Consider the following 26376-nt stretch of genomic DNA (forward strand, 5'->3'; position numbering starts at 1 on the left):
CGCAGTTGCTTACCTCTCCTGTGTCCGTCGCTTGTGCAGCATACGGTGGTGCTGTCCTCATCCGTGAATTCCTTCGTGCCGATTTTTAAGCCCATTTTACCTTCCAGGTAGATAGGAGAAAAAGAAAAAATTAATAATAAAATCCCAACTGGCTTTTCCCACCTCGATTTTTAAAGCTCTTCTCCATGTCGTTCTGCTTCTTCTGTAAGCTTTTTTGCTTGCTTGGCTTTTTCCTAATCAATCTGGAATCATATTCTGTGATCATCTCTAAATTAAACGTGTAATGGGTTGGTTTTTTTTTTTTATTTTTAATGTAACACATTTTTAAAGAATTAGGAAAAAGGAGATTTAGGTAACACCAGCAAAATTGTATAAGGAAATTAATTCTGTTCTGAACTTTAGAAATAATAAGACAAAAACCTGTCATCAGCCTGCAGTGAGGAAACGAAAACTTTGCAAACGTAATATTTTCAAAAGGATGTTTTAAATATTAATGTCTGAGTGATTGTATTAGATCAGCAATAAAGACTCTGTAATCTCAAAACACAAATAAAACATTGGAAAACTCAGCTTCTCTGGAGCGCCTTTCAGGTCTGGCAGGAGCAGATGGGGAATTTTTGGGGCTGGGGGGGTACAAGGAGGGGGTGAGGGATGGTGATGCCCTGGAGTGGGGATGGGGAGGTTGTCCCCAAACCCGGTGCTGTGCTGTAGCCCCGAGCTTCCACCGCTGCCGTATAAAACCCGGCTGGGAAAGCTGCTCCAGTGGCCGCGCGTCCTTGGGGCGGCCAGGGCTCTTTGGGCTCCGGGCGGCTGTTTTGGCTTTTGTCCTTGGGGAAAGCGGGCTGAGCGGTGCCGGAAAAATCCCGTTATCTCTTCTGCTCCCGATCTGTCACCTCCCCGCTGCAGAATTGGGAACGCTGCCGGGGTGGCGGAGGGAAATACTAAATACCAGCCTAAAGACTTTGTTTTTGCAGCGGCTGGGGAAGGATGTGGGACAGGAGCAGCACCAAGACAGGGCGTCCAGCACCTCCCCAGCCAGGCGCCTGCGTGGTCACCCCCAAAAGCTACCGTCCCCCCATACTGGGTGGAGAGGGAGGGAGGAGAGGAGCGGGGAGGGGAAGTCCTGATCGCTCCCACCACTGGTTTTCAGGCCCCCAGGAGCTACTTTTAACCCAAATTGTGGTACCGGGGTTTGGACAACCCGACTCAGCGGGTGATGCTGGGGGGGCTGCCGCGGGGATGGGGACCCTTGGCCCCTGCCTGCAGTGGGGCGGCTGCAGCCCCCCAGGTGCCAGCAGGCCCCAGCACCCCGTTACCTGCATGGCCACCCCCCCGGACCCCCATCAGCCCCATGGGCACCTCCTACAGCCACCAGGTCCCCTCCTGCTCCCCCAACCCGTCGCCCCTAGGGACACCCCGTATCCTCCACAGCACCCCCAGGGACACTCCTGTTGCCAGCAGCCCTAGGGACACCCCATAACCCCCCCCCGCAGCATTTCTTGCACCCAGCACCCCCAGGGGCACCTCATCGCCCCTGGGGCACCCCATGCCCCCCCAAACCTGTCACCTCCATGACCCCCCCGTGCTCCCAGCACCCACCATCCCGAGGGTACCCCAAGCCCTCCGGCACCCCCCAGGTTACCCGAAGCCCCCCCTCCCCCCCCCGCGCCCCATCACCTCCGGGTACCCCCAGGCCCCAGGGACGCCCCTCCCTACCGTAAGTCTCTCCTGGCCCCGCCCCCCACCCAATGGCAGGACGGGGGTGTGTCCTCCGTCCCCGCCCCCGGGGAGCGACGGACCAATGGAGGCGGCGGGGGCGGGGCCGGGGCGGGGCGCGGGGCCCGGCCCCCACGTGCTCGGCGGCGCTGCAGAGGGGCGCAGCGCATGGAGGCGGCGGGCGGCGCGGCCCCGGCCCCGGCCCCGGCCCCGGCCCCGGGCAGGGCTCGGCCGGCCCAGCCCCAGCCCCAGCCCCCGCCGCAGCCTCAACCCCAGCCCAAGAGCCGGGAGCTCTTCAGGAGCCAGCGGAAAGAGTCCGAGGTAAGGGCGCGGGGGGCAGTGCCACCCCCTCCCCGGGCTCCTTCTGGCCGCTGCTCGGGGGGGGGGGGCCACCCCAGATGGGGTGGGGGGGTCCCTGCCCCGGGGGTTGGGGGGTCCTGCGCGGCCGCGGTTGGAGGGTGCCCGATCCGGGCTTGTGGGGGGGTGTCCCCCCGGGGTGCCTCCCCGGTCTGGGGGTTTGTGGGGTCCTGCGGGGGTGAGGGGTGCCCACTCCGGACCTCCTGCGGGGGTGGAGGTCCCCAGAGAGGCTGCCCCCGGCACTGGCACCCCTCCGCCCCACTCCCAGAGCTGACAGCTGGCTTTTGGGGTCCCAGCTGGGCCCTGGGCTCCCCCACACCCTCCAAGCACCCACTTACCCCCCCACTCACCAGGGTCTGGGGGCCGCAGTCCCCTCTGCCACCCTTCACCCCTCTTGCCCAAATTCCATAACCACTAAACCCTCCCCAAGCCGCGTCGCTGCCGCTGCTGTGCCCCGTCCGGCTTCGTGGGTGCCAGGCTGGGAAAACGGGGCTGGGCTCAGGTCACCAGGATCTGGCCCAGGGCTGATGTTCCCTGCCACCGTAAAGCCACCAAGGGACCCCAATGAGCAGAGGACGGGAAGACCTCGCTTCCCTGGCAAGGAGCTGCAGGTTGAGGGGCTCCCTGGGGGTGGCTGACCCAAAAAGGGTCCCTCCTCCCTGGGGGAACAGTGCCTGAGTCATGGCCCCCAAGCCCTGCCCGTGAATTTGGGGTTTGCTTTTCTCCTCTGGCTCGGCCTCGCAAAGCGGATTAGCGCTGCACGCGCCTCGCCGAATTCCTCGTCGGCTTTAGCTCCCCGAACTGCCCCACTGGCTTGGCTGCAAAAATTGGGCGAGAAACCAGCATTTCAGAGCAAGTCGGGCTCAGCCCGGAGCCGCGCATCCTCCGGGGCCATCAATATTAATCGTGACGATGCACATCGGTTCCAGCCCGGCTGCCGAGAAGAGATGCTGGGACTCAGAATGAGAAATTATGTTAATTTAGTTGATTATCCATTCATGTGTTCCCTCCCCGGGGCACAGCGGCGATGCCGGCGTTGGGTCGTTTGGCTGCGGCCGCCCGCTCCCTGCGCTGCCGTAATCCTCCGGCGAAGTTTCATGCTCCAGTTCCTCATCCACAGGGGAGGAGGGGAAGAGATCCACAACCCTACGGGCTTCAAAAGGGCAAAGCCCGGCCCCGAAAGCTGTCGGATCTGGGATGCTAAGGACAGAGCACGGAGGGGTTTGCATCCTCCCAGGCACCTTTGCTTCAAACCAGCCCCAGACTTTGTTTTTAAGCATATGTGGGGCTCTGAAATGCATCAAATATTCACCGGCGCTTTGGGTCCTAACTCCAACCTGCTCTCCACAGGGCTCGGTGGATTGCCCCAACCTGGAGTTCGAGTACGGGGATGCTGACGGCCACGGCGCTGAGTTAGCAGGTGAAGCGGCGTTTGGGTGCTGCGTTGCTATTAATAGGTGCCTGCCAGGGAGGAAAAAAAAAAATCCCTCAGGGAGTCGGGCGAGCGGGATGGGGGATGGATATCCAGTGGTATCATCCTTGCGGTAATAGAGCAAGAGGGATTTATTAATAGAGAGCCACTCGCTCCCCGGGGATGAGCAAAAGGGACGCGTGGGGGCACGGGGATTACCCTGCACTCCGAATTATCTGGGACACGATGACAGGCGTGCAGGGGTGGGAGGACGGGCGGCATGCCCAGTGGCACAGCCCAGGCTGGGAAGTGTCACCCTTTATCGCGGGTGTCATGATGGATCGAGTCCTCGGCTCGTATCTTCTGACTCTGGCTGCTTCTGCCCCGTAACCCTCAGGGTCCCGAGCGTATCTCGACCAGCAAAGAGGCTATTTTTAGCTGTGTGTCTCAGCTGCACGAGCTGGCCTGGCTAAAGCATATTTTTTTCTTCGAGGGATCCTTCCTCCTCCCTGGCAGAACCGTTTCAGTCCCCCATGGTGCTACTCAGCATCGTAGGACCTATAGGAATTACACAGGAATAGCCACAACTCGTGTCCCTCTAAGTCCAGCCCCTATCTGCAGGTCCCAAAATATCCGAGCCACTGGGCATCAAATCAGTGCAGGTCTTGCCCGGGTGCGCCTATGGTCCCTCCCTTTGCAAACCGGCTTAACTGGGACAGAAAATTCCCCCACAAAAAACCCCTATGAAATTGCAAAGGCAGCTCGAGCACCACTGCTGTGGGCAGGAGCATGGGAACAGCCCAGCCCGGACACGGGGATGAAAATGATGAATTTGGTAGCATTGGGTGGCTCCAAGATGCCCCTTGGAGCTGCAGAAGAGCTCGGGGATAAGTTTAGGTCTCTGCCCTGTGTCTCCTCGGGTGCGCAGGGATGCTTCAGAGTCCCACAAGGAATTTGGCAATGAGGAGGAGGGTGAAACTCCTCCAGGTCCCTGCTGACCCCTTTCTCCATCAGAGCTGTACAGCTACACCGAGGAGCCCGAGCTCAGCACCAACAGGAGATGCTTCGAGGAGGATTTTCACGCTCAAGGTACCAGCTCTGGGCTCAGCACCCCAGGGCTCGGGGCAGCCCCCCTGGGCGAGAGCGGGACCCCCAGGGAGGCGCCTGGCTGGTTGTCGTGTCCCCTTTCCAGTGCAGGGGAGGAGGTGGCTGGAGCTGGATGGGGCTCAGCAGAAGGCCTATGTCATGCGCCTGCTGGATGGGCTGGAGGTGGTCAACAGGGACAAGCGGCTCAAAGTAGCACGGGCCATCCTCTACCTGGCACAGGGTAAGGACCAGATCCCCTGTGTCTGGATGCGGCCATGTATCCACTGCCTGGCTTTGGCCTCGGGGCTTGAGAGAAGCCTTCTCTTGGGGTTGTGCCACGTCAGTGCAGTGAAGCTCCTTCCCAGGATGGTCCCGTGTGCTCCAGGGGTCCAAAGTCAGCTCCCTCCTAACCAGTGCCTCCCTTTGGGCCTCTCCAGGCGTCTTCGGAGACTGCGATAACGAAGGCGATGTCCTGCACTGGTCTCGGCACAACAGCTTCCTCCTGTACCGGCTGGGAACCTTCACCGCCTTCCTGGAGCTCCTCAACATGGAGATTGAGTGAGAGGGCCTGCACTGACCTCACCCTCCTCACCCTCCTTGTCTTCTTCATCTTATTCTTTCTCCTCATCCTCCTCACCCTCCTCTTCTTCTTTCTCCCCATCCTCCTTGCCCTCTTCTTCCATCCTCCTCTTCTTCATCTTCTTTCTCCCCATCCTCCTTCACCCTCCTCCTTTTCATATTCTTTCTCCCCATCCTCCTCACCCTCCTCCTTTTCATTTTCTTTCTCCCCATCCTCCTCACCCTCCTCTTCTTCATCTCCTTTCTCCCCATCCTTCTCGCCCTCTTCTTTCTCCTTCCTCTTCCTCCTCACTGAGGACCAGGGAGGTGCCGCAGCCACGGCACGTCCCCCACTGTGGTGTTTCCACCGCTGCAGGCATAGGCTGGGGGTTGGGGTGAGGAGCAGCCCGTGCCCAGTGGCTGGTGCTGAGCTCATCCCCTTCCCTGCAGCAACAGCCAGGCCTGCAGCAGCGCCCTGAGGAAGCCGGCCATCTCGCTGGCTGACAGCACAGAGCTCAGGTAGCCCCTCTCAGCCCCCCACTAGCACGTTGGGTGGAGGCTGTGGGACAGCCGCTGGGGCCAAAGTGGCCTCTGGCCGGCAGCATCACCTGCCAGCCGTGCCGTCCTGGTAGGGTGCTGCTCAGTGTCATGTACCTGATGGTGGAGAACATCCGAGTGGAGCAGGAGGCGGACCCCCCCGAGTGGAAGACCTGCCGGGAGACCTTCAGGATGGAGCTGAGTGAGCCACAAAGTTCATTGTGCCCTAACGAGGTCCCTTCGCCATGCTGGACTGGCGGGGAGATGTCAGGGATAGGGGATCTGCTCTGAATCTGCTCCTGGTCCCTCTCTCCACCAGGTTTCCCCGTGCACACTGAAGAGCCATTTGCTCTTCTGCTATTCACGATGGTGACCAAGTTCTGCAGTGGCCACGCTCCACACTTCCCCATGAAGAAGGTCCTGCTCCTGCTCTGGAAGGTGCTTCTGGTGGGTGCAAACCCTTCCTTTTTCCAGAAATCAGTCATTTTGGGAATAGTGCTGATGCAGCCTGGATGTTCCCCACTACTCAATCCAACCATAACGAGGTTATTTAGGACAGCATAAAAAGCTGACACAAGGCAAACAGTTTCTTCTGGGATGAGGGTGGACTGAGCCATGCAGAGGACGTGGGGTGGGGGAGAAGTCTGGAGAACAAACCAGTCATGTGGTGCCTTCATCCTCAACTCTCCAGTTTGATGGCCTCAAACTGCTGCTCCCCTAGAAGCCCAGAAGAGCCATGCAGTCCAGGTGGGATGTCTGCTCCCCACTTTCTCACTTCTCTTGTTGGTCCCTAGTTCACGCTGGGTGGATTTGAAGCCCTGCAGGCGATGAAGGTGAGGAAGCGGGAGGAGCTGGGGCTGCCACCCTTGCCGGAGGACAGCATCCAGGTGATGCGCAGCATGCGTGCCGCTTCGCCTCCCACCTACTCCATCGAGCTCATGGAGCAGCAGCAGCAGAAGCGTGGTCACCGCAGCCGGAGGGTAAGAGCAGGCACATCCTCCTGGTGCACGGCCCAGGATGCTTTTCCAATGGGGACCATCATCCATTCAAGGAGCCAGCCTATGCTCGGGAGCATGTTTCCCTTCCCCCCCCAAGTGCTCCTGTGTTTTCCAGTTTCACAGAATCATAGAATGGTTTGGGTTGGAAGGGACCTTAAAGGTCACCTAGTCCAACCCCCCTGCCATGAGCAGGGACATCTTCACCTAGATCAGGTTGCTCAGAGCCCCGTCCAACCTGACCTGGAATGTTTCCAGGGATGGGGCATCTACCACCTCTCTGGGCAACCTGCTCCACTGTTTTACCACCCTGATTGTAAAAAAAATCTTCCTTATATCTAGTCTGAATCTCCCCTCTTTTAGTTTAAAACCATTACCCCATGTCCTATTGCTACAGGCCCTACTAAAAAAGTCCCTCCCCATCTTTCTTATAAGCCCTTGAAAGGCCACAGTAAGGTCTTCCTGGAGCCTTCTCTTCTCCAGGCTGAACAACCCCAACTGTCTCAGCCTGTCCTCATAGCAGAGGTGTTCCAGCCCTCTGACCATTTTTGTGGCCTCTGGACCCACTCCAACAGGTCCATGTCTTTCCTGTGCTGAGGGCTCCAAAGCTGGAGGCAGTACTGCAGGTGGGGTCTCACCAGAGCGGAGTAGAGGGGCAGAATCACCTCCCTCGACCTGCTGGTCACAATTCTTTTGATGCAGCCCAGGATACGGTTGGCTTTCTGGGCTGCGAGTGCACATTGCCGGTTCATGTCCAGCTTTTCATCCACCAATTTCAGTTGCGGCAGATCAGCCCCACAATGCATTTGATCCGGAGGAAGCAAGAGGACATCCTGACCCTATGGCAAAGGGCTGATAAGCACCAAGGAGCAAACTGCTCACAGCAAGCGTGTCTTTTTTTAGCTCCACTCTTGGAGTTGCTGTGTTATGGTTCGAGGATGAAAATGCCTCTTTTGCTAGGGGAGAGATGTTGGATGGTGGCTTCAAAAGTTAAGATGGAAAATGAGGTCACACCTCCTAGAGCAGCAAGGCTAGAGGTACAGAGGAGGTTACTCCTTGTCCAGGCTTTGGTGGCAACAGCTAGGAGGGAAATCCTCACCTGAGGAACATGTGGGAGTTTGATCCTTCTAGGATGGAGAGGTCTGGTGCCAGCAGCTGGGAGGGAAATAAAATCTGTGGAGTGACTTGAATTTCTTCTTCCCCTTCTGCTGCAGCCTCTGGTTAAGCAGGACAGTTTGGATATCTACAACGAGAGAGACCCCTTCAAGAATGATGAAGCAGGAGTCGATGAAGAGGAGAACGATGACGTGGACAGTGGGATCGAGGGGGAACTGGACCTGATGGAGCGGGATGCGATTATCCCTGCGATGCCTGCTCAGCGCCCGCCTATCGAAAGGGTGTCATTCCCCAAAGGGCTCCCCTGGGCCCCCAAAGTCAGGTAAAACCATCTGGTGTCATTGGCATCCTCCCCAGTCCTACCTGTCCTGGAGTTCATCGCAGGCTGAACATCAGTCTGTGGCAAGTTTGTTGGCCTCTGGCAAGTTGTCTCGCTTGGTCCTTTCTGGACTGGGTTTAGCTGAGCTCTTCTCCAGGTTTTACAAACCAAGTGTGGCCAAGCTTGGCCAATAAGTAGAAATCCCATTTTAGACAACCCAGGTTGTACTGGGAAGGAGGCTTGTGCTGGAGCACTGTGGGAGCAGGGTCAGCTTTCCCAAGTGGCACCAATGGATCTCGGTAGGGCAAGGTTATAGACTAATCATCTTGGGAACTGGTTAATGACATTGTCTCTTGCTAGTTGAGTGGGACTCTTGTGTTGCCAGATGAAGCCTTGAGTGGCCTTGCTCTAAGGTAAAAATTGGAGAAAAATATCTGAGGATAAAGAAGTTGGTGCCTTCCCTTCCTAAGACCAGTTCTGCTACACATGATATGGGGGAGTGTTAGGAAAAGAAGGTGAAAACCTCTGCCCCTTTCCCTCTAATCCATGTGAGGTTTTTTGCTGTTGATTCAAAGCCTGGGTTTAATCCAGTATCTTTAAAACACAGGAGCAGATACATCTTTTTGATGTGGGAGCAGTGACAGGGTTGTGCGTCTATCCAGAGCACTCCTCACAGGACACGGCAAGAACTGGTTTCCCACGTGGGTCTCCACACACGTGGTGCCATGGTACTCCACGTAACTTAAAGCTCTCAGCTTCGAAATCAAATGACCGTTGTTTTTCTTGGCTGGTGCCTGGAAATCCAGCTGGGTTTCTTTCTGCCTGTGAGAACCTTGGCTCACGGTTCATGTTCTACTTGTAGTGCTGAGACCCTGACCAGTTCTCATGAAAGATGCCCAAGGTGGACAAGATGTCAGCTTGCTCTCTTGGAGCAGCACATGCTCTGCCAGACTGTGGAGACAACATTTGTTCACTCAAAGTGAGCAGATGCTACTTGAAGATGCATGTGCTAGGAGCACAGAAGGTGGATAAAAAGGTGCTGGTCGTAGAGAACTCCTCTCCATTTATTTCCACGCTCCCATGGAGTTGCACAGCAAATACAAATGGTTTTGGTTCACGTTGCTCCCAACCAATGAGAGCAATGGTGGCTCTAGCCCACTGCTATTAAGACCTCTTGAAATCAATCCTAGAAAGCTCAAAGGTTCTTGCTGGTCCCACGCTGCTGTCCTTTCTGAGCAATGTAGGCTGGGATCTGGTATATGTCTATTTTCCAACCTTCTCCTTGTTTTTGTTTCTCTGCTGCTCCATCAGACAGAAAGACATCGAGCATTTCCTGGAAGCAAGCAGGAACAAATTCATTGGATTCACACTGGGACAGTGAGTGTTATGTGTGTAGGTCCAACAAAGTCTGTCTCATAGCTCCCATCAGTGCAATTTAATTGGTGGGAAGTGTCCACAGAGCTTAGGTTTTCTTAACTCAACCAACCTAAGGCATGCTTGGGACGATGCAGCGCAGCGCTGGATTTCACTGGGGCTGCAGCAGTGCACTCGGCGTTATAAAAACATGTTCTTGGAGATGCTGATCTCCAAGGACCTCTTTCTATTAAAAATCAGATGTAGCCCAGAATAAGTGACCCCTGGCCCAAGTGAGAGACTGGTTTGATGCAGGAGGGAGTTGGGACAACTGGTATCCACAGTAAATTACCCAGTTTGTGAATAAATCAAGCTGTGGGTGCAGAGTCATCCTGGCACAGGCCCAGCACGGTATATTCGTTTTTAGGTGCAGTGCTGGGCTCAAGCTGGCTCCACGCAGAGGCCTGATTTCACCCCAGTTCTTCACCCCGACGTCAGCCCTCTCTTGTGCAGGCTTTGCTGGGGAGGAGGTGGGAGGGTGGGCAGCTCACACCAACACCTCTCCCAGTTCCTGACCCATCTGGGATGCGTTCAGTAGATTCAGTAGACTACATGCTCTCTCTTTTACCTTGTCTGACATGGAAGTGTTAAACCCAAATCTTCTTCCCAGCCTCATACTTACCTTCTTTCATGCCCCACAGAGACACTGAAACCCTGATAGGGCTACCACGGCCCATCCATGAAAGCGTGAAGACACTGAAGCAGGTAAGATGGTGGTTCCATGTGCGGCACTTGGATGAAGCAGCCCAGAAAGCCTTGCTGAGCTGCAGTCAGCTTGTCTAATCTCATCCCTTGCTTTTTTTGCGCCCTGGCACTCAGCAGATGCTCTGAAGTGGGACCAGACCCGTGGGGATCTCATGGAAGTGGGGAAATCATTGGCCAAGATCACCAGGGCCACAGGGGGATTGCAGGGCATCAAGTCTCATACACATAAACTTTGTGATACAGCACTTATAACGAGTTTCAAGTTCCTCAGATGTATACTCTCAGTTCACAGTAAATGTTTCATGTGAATTTAGTCTTCCGCTCTTCTTCAGCTGATGTACAGCAATGCGTTCAGTCTGAGCTCTCGCTCTCTCTGCCTTGGAAAGTCAATCTGATGAATCCAGTCAAAGTCTGAACAGCTTGAGAGGGGCTGGATATCCACCACATGCAGCATGAGATCCTCATGTCTAACCTCTGGCTGAAACACAGTTACTGGAGGGAGTAAGAAGGTCCCCTCTTGTTAGTTGTCACAGGAAAAGCTTCTGGAGCTTCTTGCAGGAATTGGGGCAAAAAAATGAAAAACTGAGTCCTCACTGCAATTCCGAGGAGACTGTCCAGCACTTGGACGTTCCCTATATCCGAGGTGTAACATTGCTGCATCCTGGTGAACATTTGCCACGTTGTGCTTTGAAGGTGACAGACTTCCAGAGTTGGGTTTAGCCATACATGCCCAGACCTGTGCTATTCCCAGGGGGAAGCATGGCCAGCCTTGGCTCCTGCAGTGCCCCATGTAGAGTAAGACACCTCCATAGGTCAACTGACCCTAGCTAAGGTCTGGATTGCCTTTTGGAGGCGATTGTCCCTCTCCATTTACTTACAGAGAGATCCTAGAGGGAGTAGGTGGAAGTAATCAAAGGCATGATATGTGAGGGGCCTCAGGGACAGAGGGATGTCCCACACAAAGATGAGTTCTCCATGTATCTGCTGTGACCTATACACCTAACTCAGATATTACTGAAATCAGCAAATGTTGTCATCGCTGCATGTGTTTCATCCTTCAGTTGTGATACTGCTCTGCCTTTGTCTGTGTATTTTGCCAGCACAAGTACGTTTCCATCTCAGACGTCCAGATCAAGAACGAGGAGGAGCTGGAGAAGTGCCCCATGTCTCTGGTAAGCTGCAGCTCCCTATCACTAGATGGATGTATGGAAGATTTCCAAGGTGTCATAGAAATCCATATGTTCTCTGTGATCCTTCGGACACACCTTGGATGCTCTTTTTTTCTAGAAGTCCATATCTTGATCAAATGTAGCAGTGGAGAAAGGCCTGGAGCTTCCTGCAGTCAGCATGCAGCTATGTCCATCATTAAGTCCTCAAGCTGAGTTTTATGGAGGTGACTGACATGTCTCAAGTGCGTGGACTGGAAATACTTAATTTTCCCTTGTTTCTAATATTTCTCTGTGCTAGGGGGAAGAGGAAGTCCAAGAAACCCCTTGTGAGATCTTGTATCGAGCAATGTTGTACAATCTCCCCCAGTATATGGTAAGCCCATGTTTCTTCAAAGTGAAGAAGAGGTTTTGAGTGGGGAATGGTGCCAATCTGTGAGCTGCAGAGCTCAGCACGGGGCTGCTGGGGCATGTTCAGGACTTGAATGGTGAGATTTTGGTGGGAATCCAGAGCAGAGTTGGGTGGAAAGTACAGTCCAAGAGGAGGGATTCAGAGGATCAAGGGGTGTAGATACCCAGGGACACAGTCAAATGGTTGGAGACAGGTCAGTGGTTGGGCAATAGATGTGTGCGGAGGATTGGGAACAAGGAACAAAGTCCTCCACATTGGTGGGAGCTCAAAACTGGTTTCTGCCCTCTGGACACTGAGGGGAACCAGTCATGGATGGCCCCGTGTCACCTCTTGTCCTGCGTGAGCTGTAGTATTTACCAACAAGTTGTTGCACGCTGATGCAGGCATGTTCACTTCTGACTTCAAGGAGCAACCTACGGACTTCACTGGTCCCTTGAGCCTTTGTCCTTCTTGCCGAGATTAACTTTCCATGATGATATCATGCTGATCTCTGAGCGTGATGGCTCTCTGGGCCAGGAACCAAACTAAACCATCATCGTGCTTTACGTGGCTCAGCAAACAAGGTGGTAATGCCTTCAGGTCTCTGCCAACCTGGCTGTGCTCTCGACAGCTATTCAAACTGTGGAGTCTGTAGGTTATGACCTTCCTTACAGGGACATCCCTTGCAGCCTTCCCATGGCTCTAAGAGATTCCCAGAGGAATACAATGCGTGTCCTGAAATTCAGCTACATTGCCAGGCTGGATGAGGCTTTGAGCAACCTGATCTAGTGGACGGTGTCCCTGCCCATGACAGGGGGCTTGGAACTAGATGATCTTTAAGATCGCTTCCAACTCAAACCATTCTGTGATTCTAAGATGCTAATTGGGTCACGTGCACTCTGTCCGAAGGGAGAGAAACACCGATTTAAACGCATTAAGCTCCAGGTGTCCCTTGCATTATTTTATCCATACTACTAGAGTCAGGTGCTCATGATGCCTTAAGTTAAGGCTAAAACAGAGCTGCCATGCTCCCCACACTTGGCCTGTCTGTCCAGGCGGAGAAGTTGAGCTTTGGCATAGTCAGTTGCTCACGGTGAGTGGAGCTTGGGCTGGTGAAACCCCATAGAGTTGGCTTGAAGTTGTCCAGTTTCAGCAAGTGAAGAAGGAAGGAATGCCCCTTCCTGGGAGCATCCCTCCACGCCTGTCCTCCCCTGCAGATAGCTTTGCTGAAGATCCTCCTTGCTGCAGCGCCCACCTCTAAAGCCAAGACCGACTCCATCAACATCCTGGCAGACGTGTTGCCTGAAGAGATGCCGTAAGTCCTTGAGGAGGTGGCCACCAGCCATCCCAGCTTTGCCCCAAAGTCTTGGACTGAGCAGGAGAGTTGTGGTTTGCTGATAGGTTTGGGGACTCCAGATTTGGGGATGTCTCTTTAGATAGGTGCAAGCTACTGTTGCTGCCAGGGCAGAAGGGTGAAAGCCAAGGATGTGAATGCCAGTTTTGCATCAGTGTAACAATTTGAGTGCAGTTGGCAGCCGCTGTGCTCCGCTAGCTAAGCGACAAATCATAAAATCATACTAATTGACACAGATCATAAAGATAGGTGAGCATATGATAGGTGTCCTTCATACTGCTCCCCCGGGATTGCTGCAGAGAGCAATCAGCTTTTTTTTCCCTTTTTTAATGTACTTGGTGTCACCAGACAGGAGGTGATGGAAATGGGAGTCCCAGAGGGAAGTGAAGGTCTCCGTTTCTGTAGAGCCTGTCCAGATGAAGAAGAACTCAACAGTTGCTTAGTCCTTCTTGCTCCCATACCCACTGTGCTGTTGCCTTCTTTCCCTCCAACCCAGCATCACCGTTCTTCAGAGCATGAAACTGGGGATTGACGTGAACAGACACAAAGAGATTATTGTGAAGAGTATCTCGGCTTTGCTACTGCTCCTCCTCAAGCACTTCAAGCTGAACCACATCTACCAGGTGAGCATAGAGAAGGGGTCAGCCATTGCCAAGCTGGTCTTGAAGCTGGTGTGTCCTGATAGACCCTCTCCTAAAAGACCTCTCTGGGAAGGGTTTCCACGAGGAGCTGCAGATCGCTTTTCTGTAGCGGTGAACCCTAGCCCCAGGCCAGGGTTTGTATAGGGTTACTCAGGCAGGGATAACCTGCCTGCAATATATCTGACTGTGTTTTGACAGGATTGTTTCCACTCACGTGGAAGGAGTTTTTGGACTTCTGGAAAAATTCACGCTGTGGCTGATCAGGTTAAAATTTAGGAAATATCATGAGCACGAGCCTCCCTGGCAGAAGGGGGAAGGGGATGGGGGTTAGACAAGACCCTCTTTTGCTCTGTCTCATCTCCAATGACCAGAAATAGTGCTGAGTAGGACCTCACAAGGTCAACTAATCTGGTCCTCTGTCCCTCAGCAGGATCAAGTTCTTGGGGCTCCAGTTTCAACAGAGCCTGGAGGTCTGGGTCCTAGATGCAATCTGGGTTTTGTTTCATCTGCATGGCACCAATCGAACTACACCCACATGAGGGGTCTCCTTGATTAAAAAAAGGCTGAGGACTGATTTGAGCTGTGGCCCGGGCCCAGTTCTCCACCCATTCTGCAAGTCAAACAATTAGTGTTTTCTAATTTTTTTTCTTTTAAAGGTTTCAGCATGGTACAAATCCATCTGTGTTATGAAGCCCACTGATATTTATCTGAGGATAAATATAAATCCATATATTGGATTGGGTAAAATGAAACAAACCCCCACATTTTTACAATCCTACATTTGTTCTGGGTCCCCCCACGTCCCTTCACTAATTTTTCTTGCTTCACCCCCAAAACGGCTCCTCTCATTTCTTCCTCCGTGGCAGGAGGATCCTTGCAGTCTGGTGCTAAGTCTGGAGAAAGCTGTGGGGTTTCCCCCTGATTCTGCTTTTGTGTCTGATTTTGGGTAAGCCATCATAATTTCTTTCAGTGCCAAAGCTGGTCTCGAGGACAACCCCAAAAACCTCTCCAGGGGCTGAGCTGATGCTTCCAGCATCAACGGAGGCAGTGGAGGCTAGCGGAGAGCGTGGCTGGTCCAGGCTCTACTGCCGCATCGGTGAGGCAGCAACTGCACAGGCCTGCACATCAACACAGATCATGGGGTTTTTTGTCTCGGTTCTGTCGAGATTTGGTGTTTCTTATGCCCAGAGAGAAACGCCATCAAATTATTGCAGTTCAGCAAGTTAGCATTATCTTCGGTCCGATCCTATGTAACGTACTAGTTGCTGGCAGCTGCATTGCAAAGCAGTGAGAGCATCTCAGATCCTGGCTAGCGGGGACTGCCGATTACTCACTCGCGAATAACGGTGGCGGTGTGTCATCGGTGGCGTACCGAGTGTTGACAGCTTGTACCAGGCTGAGATGAGACGTGTAGGAACAAACTGTTTCTTCACTCTCAAATTTGGGATGTTGATTGCAGGTTAGTGAGAGGCATGGGTAGGATAGTATAGGATGGGATGGGATAGGATATTGCTGCTATTTGTGTCTGTCTCTTTAGAGGACAGTAGAGGTTTGCGGCATTATGTGGCCATACATACCCAGACCATTTAATGTTTAGAGGGGGAGAGAAATTAAAAGCATGTATGAAGGTAAGGGTACATTTTTCAGTCGAAATTTGGAAAGGGACTGGGGTTAGCGTGTGACAGCAATAGGAATTATTGTATTTTCTCATGTAATAGCTACATCTCCTCCTTCCCTCTTCCCCATATACTGTTCTGTCACAGATTTTTATCTTGAAAAGCTACACTGCAGTCATTAGGTGCAGCTATTCTTAAACTACTGCCATAAAGTTTGTGTGTCCACTCTATGGCAAATAGAGTTTTCCAGCTGGTGGCAGTTGCTGTATATGATGCAAGCCTTATACAGCAGACTTCTGCAAGGGGAAGATGGTCTGTGAGATGTCTAGAGCAAACCATCAAGACTGCTTTGCTTTCGGCTGGAAATGGGTTTCCATTCCCAGGTGATGCTCCTGGTTGTTCCAGCTAACATTGACCCATTTCACTTCTCTTCCTCAGTTTGAGTACGTGTCCCAACATTTGGTGTTTGCCAACTGCATCCCGCTGATCCTGAAGTTCTTCAACCAAAACATCATGTCTTATATCACTGCCAAAAACAGGTACAGCCACTTCTGGGGAAGAGAGAGAGACGATGGAGCAGGGAGGCTTTGTGCATGAGGAACCCTAACACATGAATATGTGGTGGGGCCAAGTGACCTCTGGTCCCTAGCATGGCTTTGGGGCAGTATGCTCTCCACTACAGGAATACGCGGGAGGGGAGCAAATCCCTTCTGCTTGATGAGGAGGACTGCATGGGAGGTTTCCAATCTCTCACTGGACTACTAAAATACATGTAGACCTGTCTCCCTTGCTGACAGTAGGCTTGTTTTCATCTACATGGACTCCTGGAAAGCAGTTCAGTGCCACTGGGCATCTGTGGGCTACAGCTTGAAAAAGGTTAGATGGGGTAGAGTCTTCTAGGTCTTTTGCACTTTTTGGAGCTATAATTCAGCTTTCCTGACTTCTTCAGGTTTTGCATAGTTGTCACTGCCTTTTAATTCTGATTTGAGAAAGACACTAGCCCTGTTTTGAGTCTGTACAGGGACTGGCTGGACTACCACAAGTCAGCGTTAAGAACTGAAAGAGCACAACTCTTTCACAACTCAGTAGGACTGGGTAGGATTTCCCCATTCAGAGGGGAGCGCCGCAGGGGATGTTGCTGTTGGAACGATGAAAAGATCCTTTTTGTTGCTTTTTTATGCTCTTTTTGTTGCTCTTGAGCCACATGTGTAAGCTGGTCTGTCTCCTGCACGGTATGGTTGTGTATGTGTGAGAAGGCACGCATGGAAAAATAGACAGTAATATATTAATTCTCTTGCCGATAAATATTTCCACTTTTGGCCCTGTGCTTTAAAGGCACATAGGTGAGGAAAAAATGTAGCCCAGGAGCACTTAGCTCCCTCCTCTGCTTTCTGATGGAAGTTTCACAGGCAGGATACGCTCCTGTGAAATGAGGTGGGGTTTGCAGGTGGATGCTCCGATCCAGGGAGGTTTCGCTGTTCTGCCCAGCCCAGAGTACTGGTTTGTCAGATAGTGGCGAACAAAGTCGGGCACTGCCCTGCAGAAAGGACTGTGGGATTTTGTCATGTTCAGATGTATGGACCCGAGTCCAGTGATGCTGCAACGCAAAATATCAGAAGTGATGCCAGTACAATGACAACTTGCGGCAAATGAGCTGTGGGTCTCCTGGTCCTGAGCTGGCTGCCTCTGAGCTCTCTTGCTTGTATCTGCACGGCACTTCCAGTTTGAGGGTTATGATGGGTAGGAGCCAGCAAGGAGCATCTGTCCTTGTGGTCAGACAAGCCCTTCCTGGGCCAAGCGCTTTAAACGAAGCCTGTTTTAGGGGATCTCCCGACCTTGGGTCTCATCCTAGATTGATCGTTACAAGTCAGCTTGTTGCTCAGCAGCTGAATTTGAAAACAAAAAATAGCAAACAAGAGGGAACACAAGAACTGAAGCTGTGCGATAGTGCACGCTTCGTTTTAGATTGGTGCACATCTCAGGGCATGGATAGCATCAGTGTGTGTGTGTACACATACATTTTATATATATACTTTTCCTGATGCCTTCATTGTGAATTTTCTTGCTGGTAATCAGATGTCTCCATTTTAACCTAAGATCTGTTTTGATTTTTTTTTCCTTTTTTAAAATATGCATATGAATAACTAATCTGTCATGTCTTAATGGATCCAAATCCTTCGAGTCCTTATTAATGCACTCAGGATGCGCTTCAGAGCCAAGAGGAATCGACGTGCTCCATTAAGCTGAGGCACGAGGCAGCGGTGAGGCTGGGAGCCCATTTGGATGCAGTCTGTGCAGTCGGAAGTGCAGGAGGGAGGCACATCCACGCGGCACTGGCTGCAGGCTGGTTCACGTGCCCAACGTGGCTCGCTGGAGACGGCATTGCTAGCCATCCAAACTACTTGCTGCATAAGGCAGCGCTGCCATTGCAATTCAAACCCCAGGCACAGGGAAGGAAGACGTTACAGATTGCTGGGCATAATCATGTAGATCATCTTAAAAAGCTGCTTTCACATTTACATGGTTCTTAACAAGTCCCTTCTTTCCTGTCTTCCACAGCATCTCCGTCTTGGATTATCCACATTGTACAGTCTATGATTTGCCCGAGCTCACTGCAGAAAGCCTGGTAAGCAGCACAGAAAGGGTCCTTGTAACTAGTATTGCTGTATGCGAGAGGGTGAGGAAGGATTTTGTTTTCTTTTTTCTGTCTTCTTTTTCTGTACCTCCAACCTTTCCAAAATTAGACTTTTTCTTCCCCTCCAGATTTGAAAATTCCTCCCATCGCTATTCTGACTCACTATCAGCTATGGGGAGGTGGGAAGGAGGCACTGCTGGTGTGCATATAAAAATAGTTGGGTTTAGAGTTTTCCCTTTGGCTTCTCCAAGCAAGAGAGCCTGCTTTTAGAAAGGATTTGCCCAGAGGCCATTGCCTCCCAGGTTTAAATTGCTCTGAGCACTTGCATTTCGTAAGATGCCAGTAGATTAAGGAATGAACCAAATTCCCTATGGAGAGGAGCCTAAGTATTATGGAGACTGGCCAGAGCAATGGGCTGTGTGAATATACAGAGTATAGATGAGACATTAATGCTGCAGGTTCATAACTGCAATAATTCAAATGCAGAGTAGGTTGGACTCAGACAGGGTGCAGGGCAGGGACAAGCTTTGGGGTTAACAGGGAGGGGGATCAGAGGGAAGGGAGACCCTAAATGATGCAGGAATCATTAAGAAGGAGCCTGACCAAAACCAGACCGGGCAGAGATGATCTCATGTTGCCTGGCTGCTAAAATCTTAGCTTATGTCATTTTCCTTAGCTTTATAAAGGTTAAAATCACTAAAATAAAGTTAAAGATTTTCCCTACTTTCTACGAGCCAAAGTTGCTCACGAATCCCTCCAAAGCTGTGGTCAGCTGGGACAGCAAAACTGGTTTTATTGCTTCTGTAGCCACAGCATTTCCGATGTGCTGCTGCGATGCAAATTCCTGCTGTGAGTTGATTATGCCAGATCAAATTTACATATAAAAATATCCGCTGTGGAGCGCGTGCAGGTGGGTGTGGGATCATCACGCATGGCCGGCGTGCTGGCTCGGTCCTCCGCCGCTGTCCCACGTGCCTTTCCACCAGCGCTTCTTGCCTCCTTTTGGGTGCCTGCTCGGGGTAACAGCTCCTGGACGTCGCCTCCCTCCTCATCAACGGGAATCAGTCCCGTTTCGTGCTGGTCCATGGGCTACTTGCTGAAGGCTGGGTGTCCTGGCCAGGCTCGGTGCCCGTCCAGCCCTGCCAGGCTCCCACCGACCGTATCCTGGCCCGATGGGGACATCTAGTGACATGTCGCTGAGCGCTCCGATGGCTCCTGCTAATCCTTACACTCACGTTACGCTTTATGGCTGTAGGAGAAGACTGAACTTTTTTACGGGAAAATATTCCCAGTTACCCTTTCCCCATAGGGTCTGCTCCCCAGTTTGGGAGCTGTTGCATTAAATGACAGTGCCTCATCGCTTTCTTCCAGCAGACACGGATGTTAGCCTCACAGGAGACTAATTTAATTAGAAAATATGGTAAAACATGGTAAACCACACATTTTACCATGTGTGTTCATGTTTGGGAGGATACCCATGAGTGTAAGGATTTCATAGGAATTAAACATGCCCTGGTACTTCAGAGGCATACGTTTTTGCACATATTTATGTTTCTTCAGCCAACATTTTATGTGTTGTTTTAGCTTTTTTTCAATACTCCAATGCACTGATTTTAACATCCCAGCCGTAACACATTTCTTATCAGATATAACAGATGATTATGTTTTCAGTGGGTTGACCGCAGGAGAGTGTGTGTTTGGTTTATTTCCATGGAAAACCAGGATGAGTTCAGCACTGCTGCCTTCAGAAGAGGGACCCTTTGGCAGTGGGGTAACTGCTGTCCCCACACAGTGTAAATCAGGAGTGGCTGCAGTCCCGGCGAGGTAGCGGGGCCTTCACCCATCCTGTGGTGGGACAGGCTCTTCGATTCCTTGCTGGTCCCCATCTCCCCTCTCCTGTTGTGGGGCTGTCACTCCCCTCCAGCTCCCTGTGTTTTGGGAGGGGGCTGCAGAGACCCCTGCTGCACTGTGTCATGGTGCCATGGGGAGGGTAACAGGAGACAGGGGAAAAGGGGGATTAAAGTCTGTTTAGTCTGTTCCCTCCTTCCCTAAATCTGGTGGAAAGACTCTCACTTACTTGAAGCTATAGAGACAACATCAGATTGGTGACAAAAATAAATCCAGCTGCCTATGAAATGGGCATTAGCTTACTCTACTGGGGTCTCTTTGGAAAAACTACTTGGTGCAGAGGGAGCAGATTAGGACTGGGCACCGATATGAAACTGCACGGACACTGCTGCTGATCTGGTACCCCCAGAGCTGCACACAGCATCCGGCAGTGCCTCGGTGACACCTCGGTGACATCCCGCCTCTGCGCTCTGCTATGCAAGCTCCGATGCGTGCGCAGGAGCCTCCAGCACAGACGTAGCCTCTACTGGCAGAAAAGTGCATTTGCTCAGAGTGGCTTTTACCAAGTCCCAGAATTAAATAAAATAAGTCAGAAGCACTTTCTTGTTGGCCTCTAAAAATTATACGTACAATAGCATTTTACCAGCTTACTGAAATGATAGGTTTGGTGCTTGCTTTTAAGAGCAAAGGTATTATGCTGGCAGGATTTTCTTGGGTAAATCTAGTTTCAAAGCAGGATTAGACACTCTGACAGAAGGGGCTCCCAGGGGTCGTCCTCAAACTCCTCCCAAGGATGCTCAGAACCTGGATCGTGCACCAGGCTGCAGTTTTTGCCATGAGTTGTTAAGGCTGTAGCTTGCTGTAAGTGACTTATAAATTAAGCAGCACTTGTTTCTGCTCTCATCCCTGAATACGTTATTTGTGGGACACTTCTGCTGTGCTCAGTGCTGTTCAAACATAAAGCAAGTTACTGTAGTGGTGGAATTACTGCTCAAATGTGCCACGGACAATATTTACACAAGCTGGAGCTGGGGGTGCTTCCATTTAGCTAATATTTAAAATAATATATCAGTTGCATGTAAGCTGGAGGGGATCTTTGTTACAGGGAAGTCTTGTCCTCCTGATAAAAATGCTGCTGTTTGTCATTCCGCGTTGTTATGTGATTTCCTTTTATTTGTCTGTAATAGGTCCTCTAAGCATGTGGTAATTTATGAATTAATTTATATGATTAACGAAAACTGTTTTCTAAGCAGTGGTGATCACTAGCCTGTAATTTGCTTTCTGACTGTAAACAACGAATACAAATCTACCACAATATATATTTCCCATGACGGAATAATGTGATTTATCTTAGCTCTTATTCTAAACCTAAATGCAAATTAAAACGCTAATTACATCTGAGTCTTTCAGAACGTTTTTCTCCAGAATCTGGTGGTTTCTCAGCAGCATGATGACAACCCAGGCAAGGAGGTAGCTCCACTGCTCACTCTCCATCGGACATAAGACTTGTGCAGACAGTAAAAATAAAGACTTCCGGTACAAGGATATCTCTGTGGCGGTGCTGTTGAATGCTGCCGTTAGGGTTACACTTTTCCTTCTCTGCTTTGCAGGAAGCCGGAGACAACAACCAGTTCTGCTGGAGAAATTTATTCTCCTGCATTAACTTGCTGAGGATCCTCAACAAGCTGACCAAGTGGAAACACTCAAGGACAATGGTAAGGTGATGTCCCATCTCCCTAAGACCTGCCATGGGCTGCCAGTGTTGCACCTCGAGCGTGTCCCCAGCTCTACACTGCGCAGCTTCAGCCCAGCCTTCCTGCTGAGAGTTTCTCCTGGCAGTGCTGAGGCTTCTGCTGCTTCATAAGCCACCCGTTTTTCTTTCACAGATTGAGCCTTACATGCAGAAATACTTTTTCTTCTGCAAATAATACTTATTTCTATGACCCTCAAGCCCCCTGCAGCAAGTGTTGGTTATGTTGAACACTGCTGTTCTACCTGCTTGGGGTTTGCACCGTACGTGGCCCAGGTGTTGGCGCCCAAAGCTGTGCAGACAGTACTCGTGTTGCTCTCTTGAACACGTTGCATTAATTTGTGTTGATTCCTTGGCAGATGCTGGTAGTCTTTAAGTCGGCCCCAATACTGAAACGAGCTCTGAAGGTGAAGCAGGCCATGATGCAGCTGTACGTCCTCAAACTGTTGAAAATCCAGACCAAATACCTGGGGCGCCAGTGGAGAAAGAGCAACATGAAAACCATGTCTGCCATCTACCAGAAGGTGCGGCACCGCATGAATGATGACTGGGCTTACGGCAATGGTGAGTAGTGCCAGGGAAGCATCCTCTCTGCGTGCGCAGTTGCAATTGGCACGCAGAGGGTTTGACATGTTTTGTTAGGATCCCATAAACTTGTTTGGGTCAGTATTGGGGATTTTTTCAGAAGCTTTAAGGCTCTGTTCAGCACCATCAGGAGGGAACAAACTGATTGCATGAGGAAAGGTGGGAATAATCAGATCAGGATAGGACATGGTCAGCTCGGGTCTCCAAGATAAGAGTTTCTACCTAGCCCAGGCCTGCACTTTTACATTCCCAAATCACTTTCACCATCGAGCCATTAAGCTGTCCTGGTATCCACACCAAATCTGCGTCCTCAGGATGGCCACGGAGTGAAAAGCTGACCAATAGGTCTGCAGCTCACACCTGAGAAACAACAGCGGTTACAACCCGGCCGTATGGATACTCTGACTCCTTAAGCTGAAGCACAGACTAGATGTGCTGGTCTGTTTAAACAGCTCTCGTGTAGTCTAAATCTGTATTTTTTGAGGGATGTCATGAAGTTTCTGATGTTCCTCATGTATTAATCCATGGGATGCATCAGACCACAGTTATTCCCTTGTAAGAACACCCAGTTGCTGCAACAACTGACCCAAGCTTAGGACAAGAGAAAGTATTAAAATACCTTTTTGCCTTATTAACACGGTCCTAAATTTTTGCTCTGCGTGTATCTTCTTCTTGATGAGGATTAAGTAGAAAAATTGGGTAGCATTCCTGTTTCAAAAGAAAACAAGGCAAGAAGTAAAAGCCTAACATCTTAACTTTTTTAAAAGGGAGAAAGGCATCATAATTATGTTAGGGTGTTCAACTTCAATTGTAAAAGATATAATCTATTTTTTGAAGACTTGTTATGCTTTTGATAGTCATGATATCACTATGACACTAATTCAGAAGAACCAAAAAGTAGACTCGCTATTTTTAATTTCACTTTAGGGCTAGTGGAGTTCCCCCAAAAAACAAAGAGCAGGAAGGCTGGAAGACTGGAGACTCCCTTTCTTTTACGGGGATTTCTATCCTGTGGCTGCCTTTCTCAGCATGCTGATTGTTCCCTGTGGGATTGAATACGGCAGCAGGGCTTCTTTATGCCACTAACAGGATACAGCTATGGGATACTGCCTGCCTTGGGTGACTTAAATAGCTTGAGTAATACATGCTCCAAAACAGCAGGAGAAGAAGGCTACCTACGTCACCTGCCCGGGAGCAAGGGTTTGCCGTAACAACTGAATTTACATGGCAAGAGTGAGAATAATGCAATTTTTTTTAAGACACATGCAAAGGATAAATTGGTGTGTGTCCCCACTTCCCCGAAAGAGTTAATCAGCAACATAATGCAACACTCGATTGCACAATTCACTACTCAGCAGAGACTACATCTTGACCTGGACAGTTTGCTAGGGAAGCACTTGGCTTTCAGAGACATGATCTGGATGGGTTTTTCCTGGAGTGTTTATTTTTATCTTTGTATATCTGGGTTGATACTCAGCTCAGACCTTTCCCTCCCTTGAGCGCTGCTGAGCTTTGCCAATGAATTTACTGGACCTTTATGGAGGAAATGACTACTTCATATAGATTTAGAGCTCATAGAGACCAACTTTCAAAATACTATTTTTTTTCATGTTACATGTTTATGTAATATTACATGTTTAAAATCTTGTGGTTATTACAGCCAATTATTAGATTTTCAACATAATTCATAGTTAAATTTGTCCAAATTTAAAAAGAAAAACCTTTGTTTTCAGTAGCTCATAAGAAGCTCACCAGTTTTTAGCTATATGCATTAAATCTTGATCTCTGCTTCAGACATCTGTGGAGATTTTCAGTAAAAGTGCTGGGGCCTTTCTGAAAAAAGCAGGAGCTTGGTAATTAGAGACCTTTAAGCACACTACAGAGCAGAAATAATGGCAATTCTATAGGAAGTTTTCTGACTCTGCTTAATTTACAAGTTATTTTAACATATTTCATTTAAATACCTTAAATGAAAATGTATACATAACAGAAATTGATTATGAATAATAATTAGGGATAACTGACTGGCTAATACTCTGGTCAGTTCAGGCCCATGGTTGCTGTAAAAATCTTCATCCTTTCTTTTGCCCAAACCTTATCAGAGTTATTTTTTTCCACCATACTCCGGTCTTGTTTCTTCTTCAATGTAGATATCGATGCCAGACCATGGGATTTCCAGGCTGAAGAATGTACCCTGAGAGCCAACATCGAAGCCTTCAACAGCCGGAGGTACGACAAACCTCAAGACTCAGAGTTTGCACCAGTGGACAACTGCCTGCAGAGCGTGCTGGGACAGCAGCTGGAGCTCCCTGAGGACTTCCACTACTCCTACGAACTCTGGCTGGAGCGGGAGGTGTTTTCCCAGCCCATTCGCTGGGAGGAGCTGCTGCACTACCAGTGAGAGCAAGACCTTCACCTGCCCCCAGTCCCACCTCAATAAGGACTCAAGGTGCTACAGGCTGAGGAAAGGAAGATTCTTTTGGACCTGCGTGTTCTTAAGCACAGCTGGAAAAAAATTACAGTCTTTCCAAAGAGACCAAGCCTCTTTGTATCTACCCAGACACTCCTGAGTATGCCACTGCCATCTTTTTGGAGGTCATTCCTTTCCTGTGACTTCCTGGAGACCATACAGTATCAACGGACCTGCACAGAGGCCACAGACCAGGTTCTAGTGTCATGCTAGTGGCAGTGTCAAGAGTGAGCTTATCTGGTCTTTACTGCAGATTGACACCAGTGTACGAGAGCTCAAGAGTCTAGGTCTGTCTCCTAGCTTGGTTTACGCATGTAAGTTTGTTGTAAGAGTAGCTCAACTGCGAAAGGCTTTCATCTCTCCCGAATGCCCCAAGCTGTGCCTAATTTGTTTTCATTTATTCAGTTATGGCTGTCTGATAATGTGCTTCAAACACCCTACTGCCATGAACAAGCTGCCCTGCTTCCCTAATGAAGCTGAAAATAAGAAATATGTAGCACTGTCTGTGACAGTCTCAATCAGAGGTGAGAGGTTGACTTGGCCAAAGGAGACGACATTACCTCTTGTCCCTGGGCTGGCATTGCTGCTGCTGGGATTACACAACCCGATTTACAGAGGCTTGCTTCCACAACTGACAATTTTTGCATTGTTCAGCAAGGATAATAATCTATTACCTTTTCACCGCTCCACTTTCCTCCACCACTCCGTCCATTTACCATTTGTATTAGAGTAAAATGATCGGTAAGCTGTGCAGTGTTTAGCGATGTAGAGGAGGTTAATTGCCACATATCTCTCCACCTGATTGTTTTTGAAGGATAATTACTGCAACGTTAGCTTTCCAGATAGCTTTCTTCACTGCTCTTTAGCCCTTCTAACCCTGGAGGAGACAGTAAACGCCACATTAAATAACCTAATTTTTACACAGATTTTTGGTTACTTGGAGGAATGTTTGTGCCAAGTCTTAAAGTGGGGAGGAAAAGTGCTTTGGGTAACAATTTACTGCCACTATATGAGGAAAAAAGCAGACACTGTGGTCCTTAGCGTTCAGAATGAATAGCATATTGAACTGTAATCTTTCTATAAGGTCCATGCAAACACAATGCTTGGGTAAAGCTGCGTTGCATGAGGATGGCAGCTGAAGGCAGGCTGGAAACCCTTGTGTCTGGTTGGAACAGTGGGCTGACCTGCTGAATGAATCTCAGCCCTTGGTACTGTGCAGGCTGACAGTCTCTTGTCCTCGGCCAGTGGCCCTGCCCAAGGGCTGCACTGAAAAGGCAGGCTGGGCTTCATGGTACTTTCTTAAGTATTATGGCAGAACCTGCAAACTATAATCTTTCTCTACAAAATTTTATCAGTCCAGCACAGGGAATCATGGATCTAACCTCCCCCTGGCCACGAAACCAGGAGTTCGGCTTTTGTCAAAGCAGCATGTGAAAATGTATAGTGCAGGCAAGCACTTACTTAGGACATACTGTTATCAATATATCAAGCACACAAGTGATAAAACCGGAAGTATTTGTTATGACAGGATTTGTGCTTATTGCTGTGGAATTAAACTGAGAATGCTTCCTTAATGTGGTTTGTAAAAGGCGTTTTTCAAAGAAATAGCATTAGTAAACCCACTCACCTTTTTAAATATCTTTTTGTTCAAAATAAACCAGAGCAACTTTTAAAGTGCACACATTTACTGAAGCTTTTTTCTTCCTG

At 50.2% G+C, this 26376-nt stretch overlaps 1 protein-coding gene across 1 annotated transcript; it reads left to right on the forward strand.

Annotated features, from left to right (window-relative positions):
* Positions 1-1848: 1848 nt before the first annotated feature.
* STRIP2 (striatin interacting protein 2) lies at positions 1849-26376 on the forward strand. Its single transcript, XM_075511107.1, has 21 exons — positions 1849-2037; positions 3424-3493; positions 4499-4573; positions 4677-4811; positions 5008-5128; positions 5579-5647; positions 5761-5867; positions 5985-6112; positions 6460-6645; positions 7875-8098; positions 9407-9472; positions 10150-10213; positions 11314-11385; positions 11681-11755; positions 12988-13085; positions 13621-13747; positions 15820-15920; positions 17941-18007; positions 21475-21579; positions 21974-22178; positions 24350-26376. The coding sequence occupies exons 1-21, from the start codon at positions 1885-1887 to the stop codon at positions 24598-24600; spliced, it is 2499 nt and encodes an 832-aa protein (XP_075367222.1). The 5' UTR covers positions 1849-1884; the 3' UTR covers positions 24601-26376.

Source organism: Mycteria americana, chromosome 1 (genome assembly GCF_035582795.1).
Source record: "Mycteria americana isolate JAX WOST 10 ecotype Jacksonville Zoo and Gardens chromosome 1, USCA_MyAme_1.0, whole genome shotgun sequence".
NCBI classification, from domain to species: domain Eukaryota; kingdom Metazoa; phylum Chordata; class Aves; order Ciconiiformes; family Ciconiidae; genus Mycteria; species Mycteria americana.

What these genes read in the sequence shown, in the direction of transcription:
- STRIP2 (XM_075511107.1), top strand. Translation starts at nt 1,885, where the DNA reads ATGGAGGCGGCGGGCGGCGCGGCCCCGGCCCCGGCCCCGGCCCCGGCC. An exon ending in GCGTGAAGACACTGAAGCAG is followed by an intron (nt 10,214 to 11,313) that starts GTAAGATGGTGG and finishes GTATTTTGCCAG; the next exon opens with CACAAGTACGTTTCCATCTC. An exon ending in GTGTTGCCTGAAGAGATGCC is followed by an intron (nt 13,086 to 13,620) that starts GTAAGTCCTTGA and finishes CCTCCAACCCAG; the next exon opens with CATCACCGTTCTTCAGAGCA.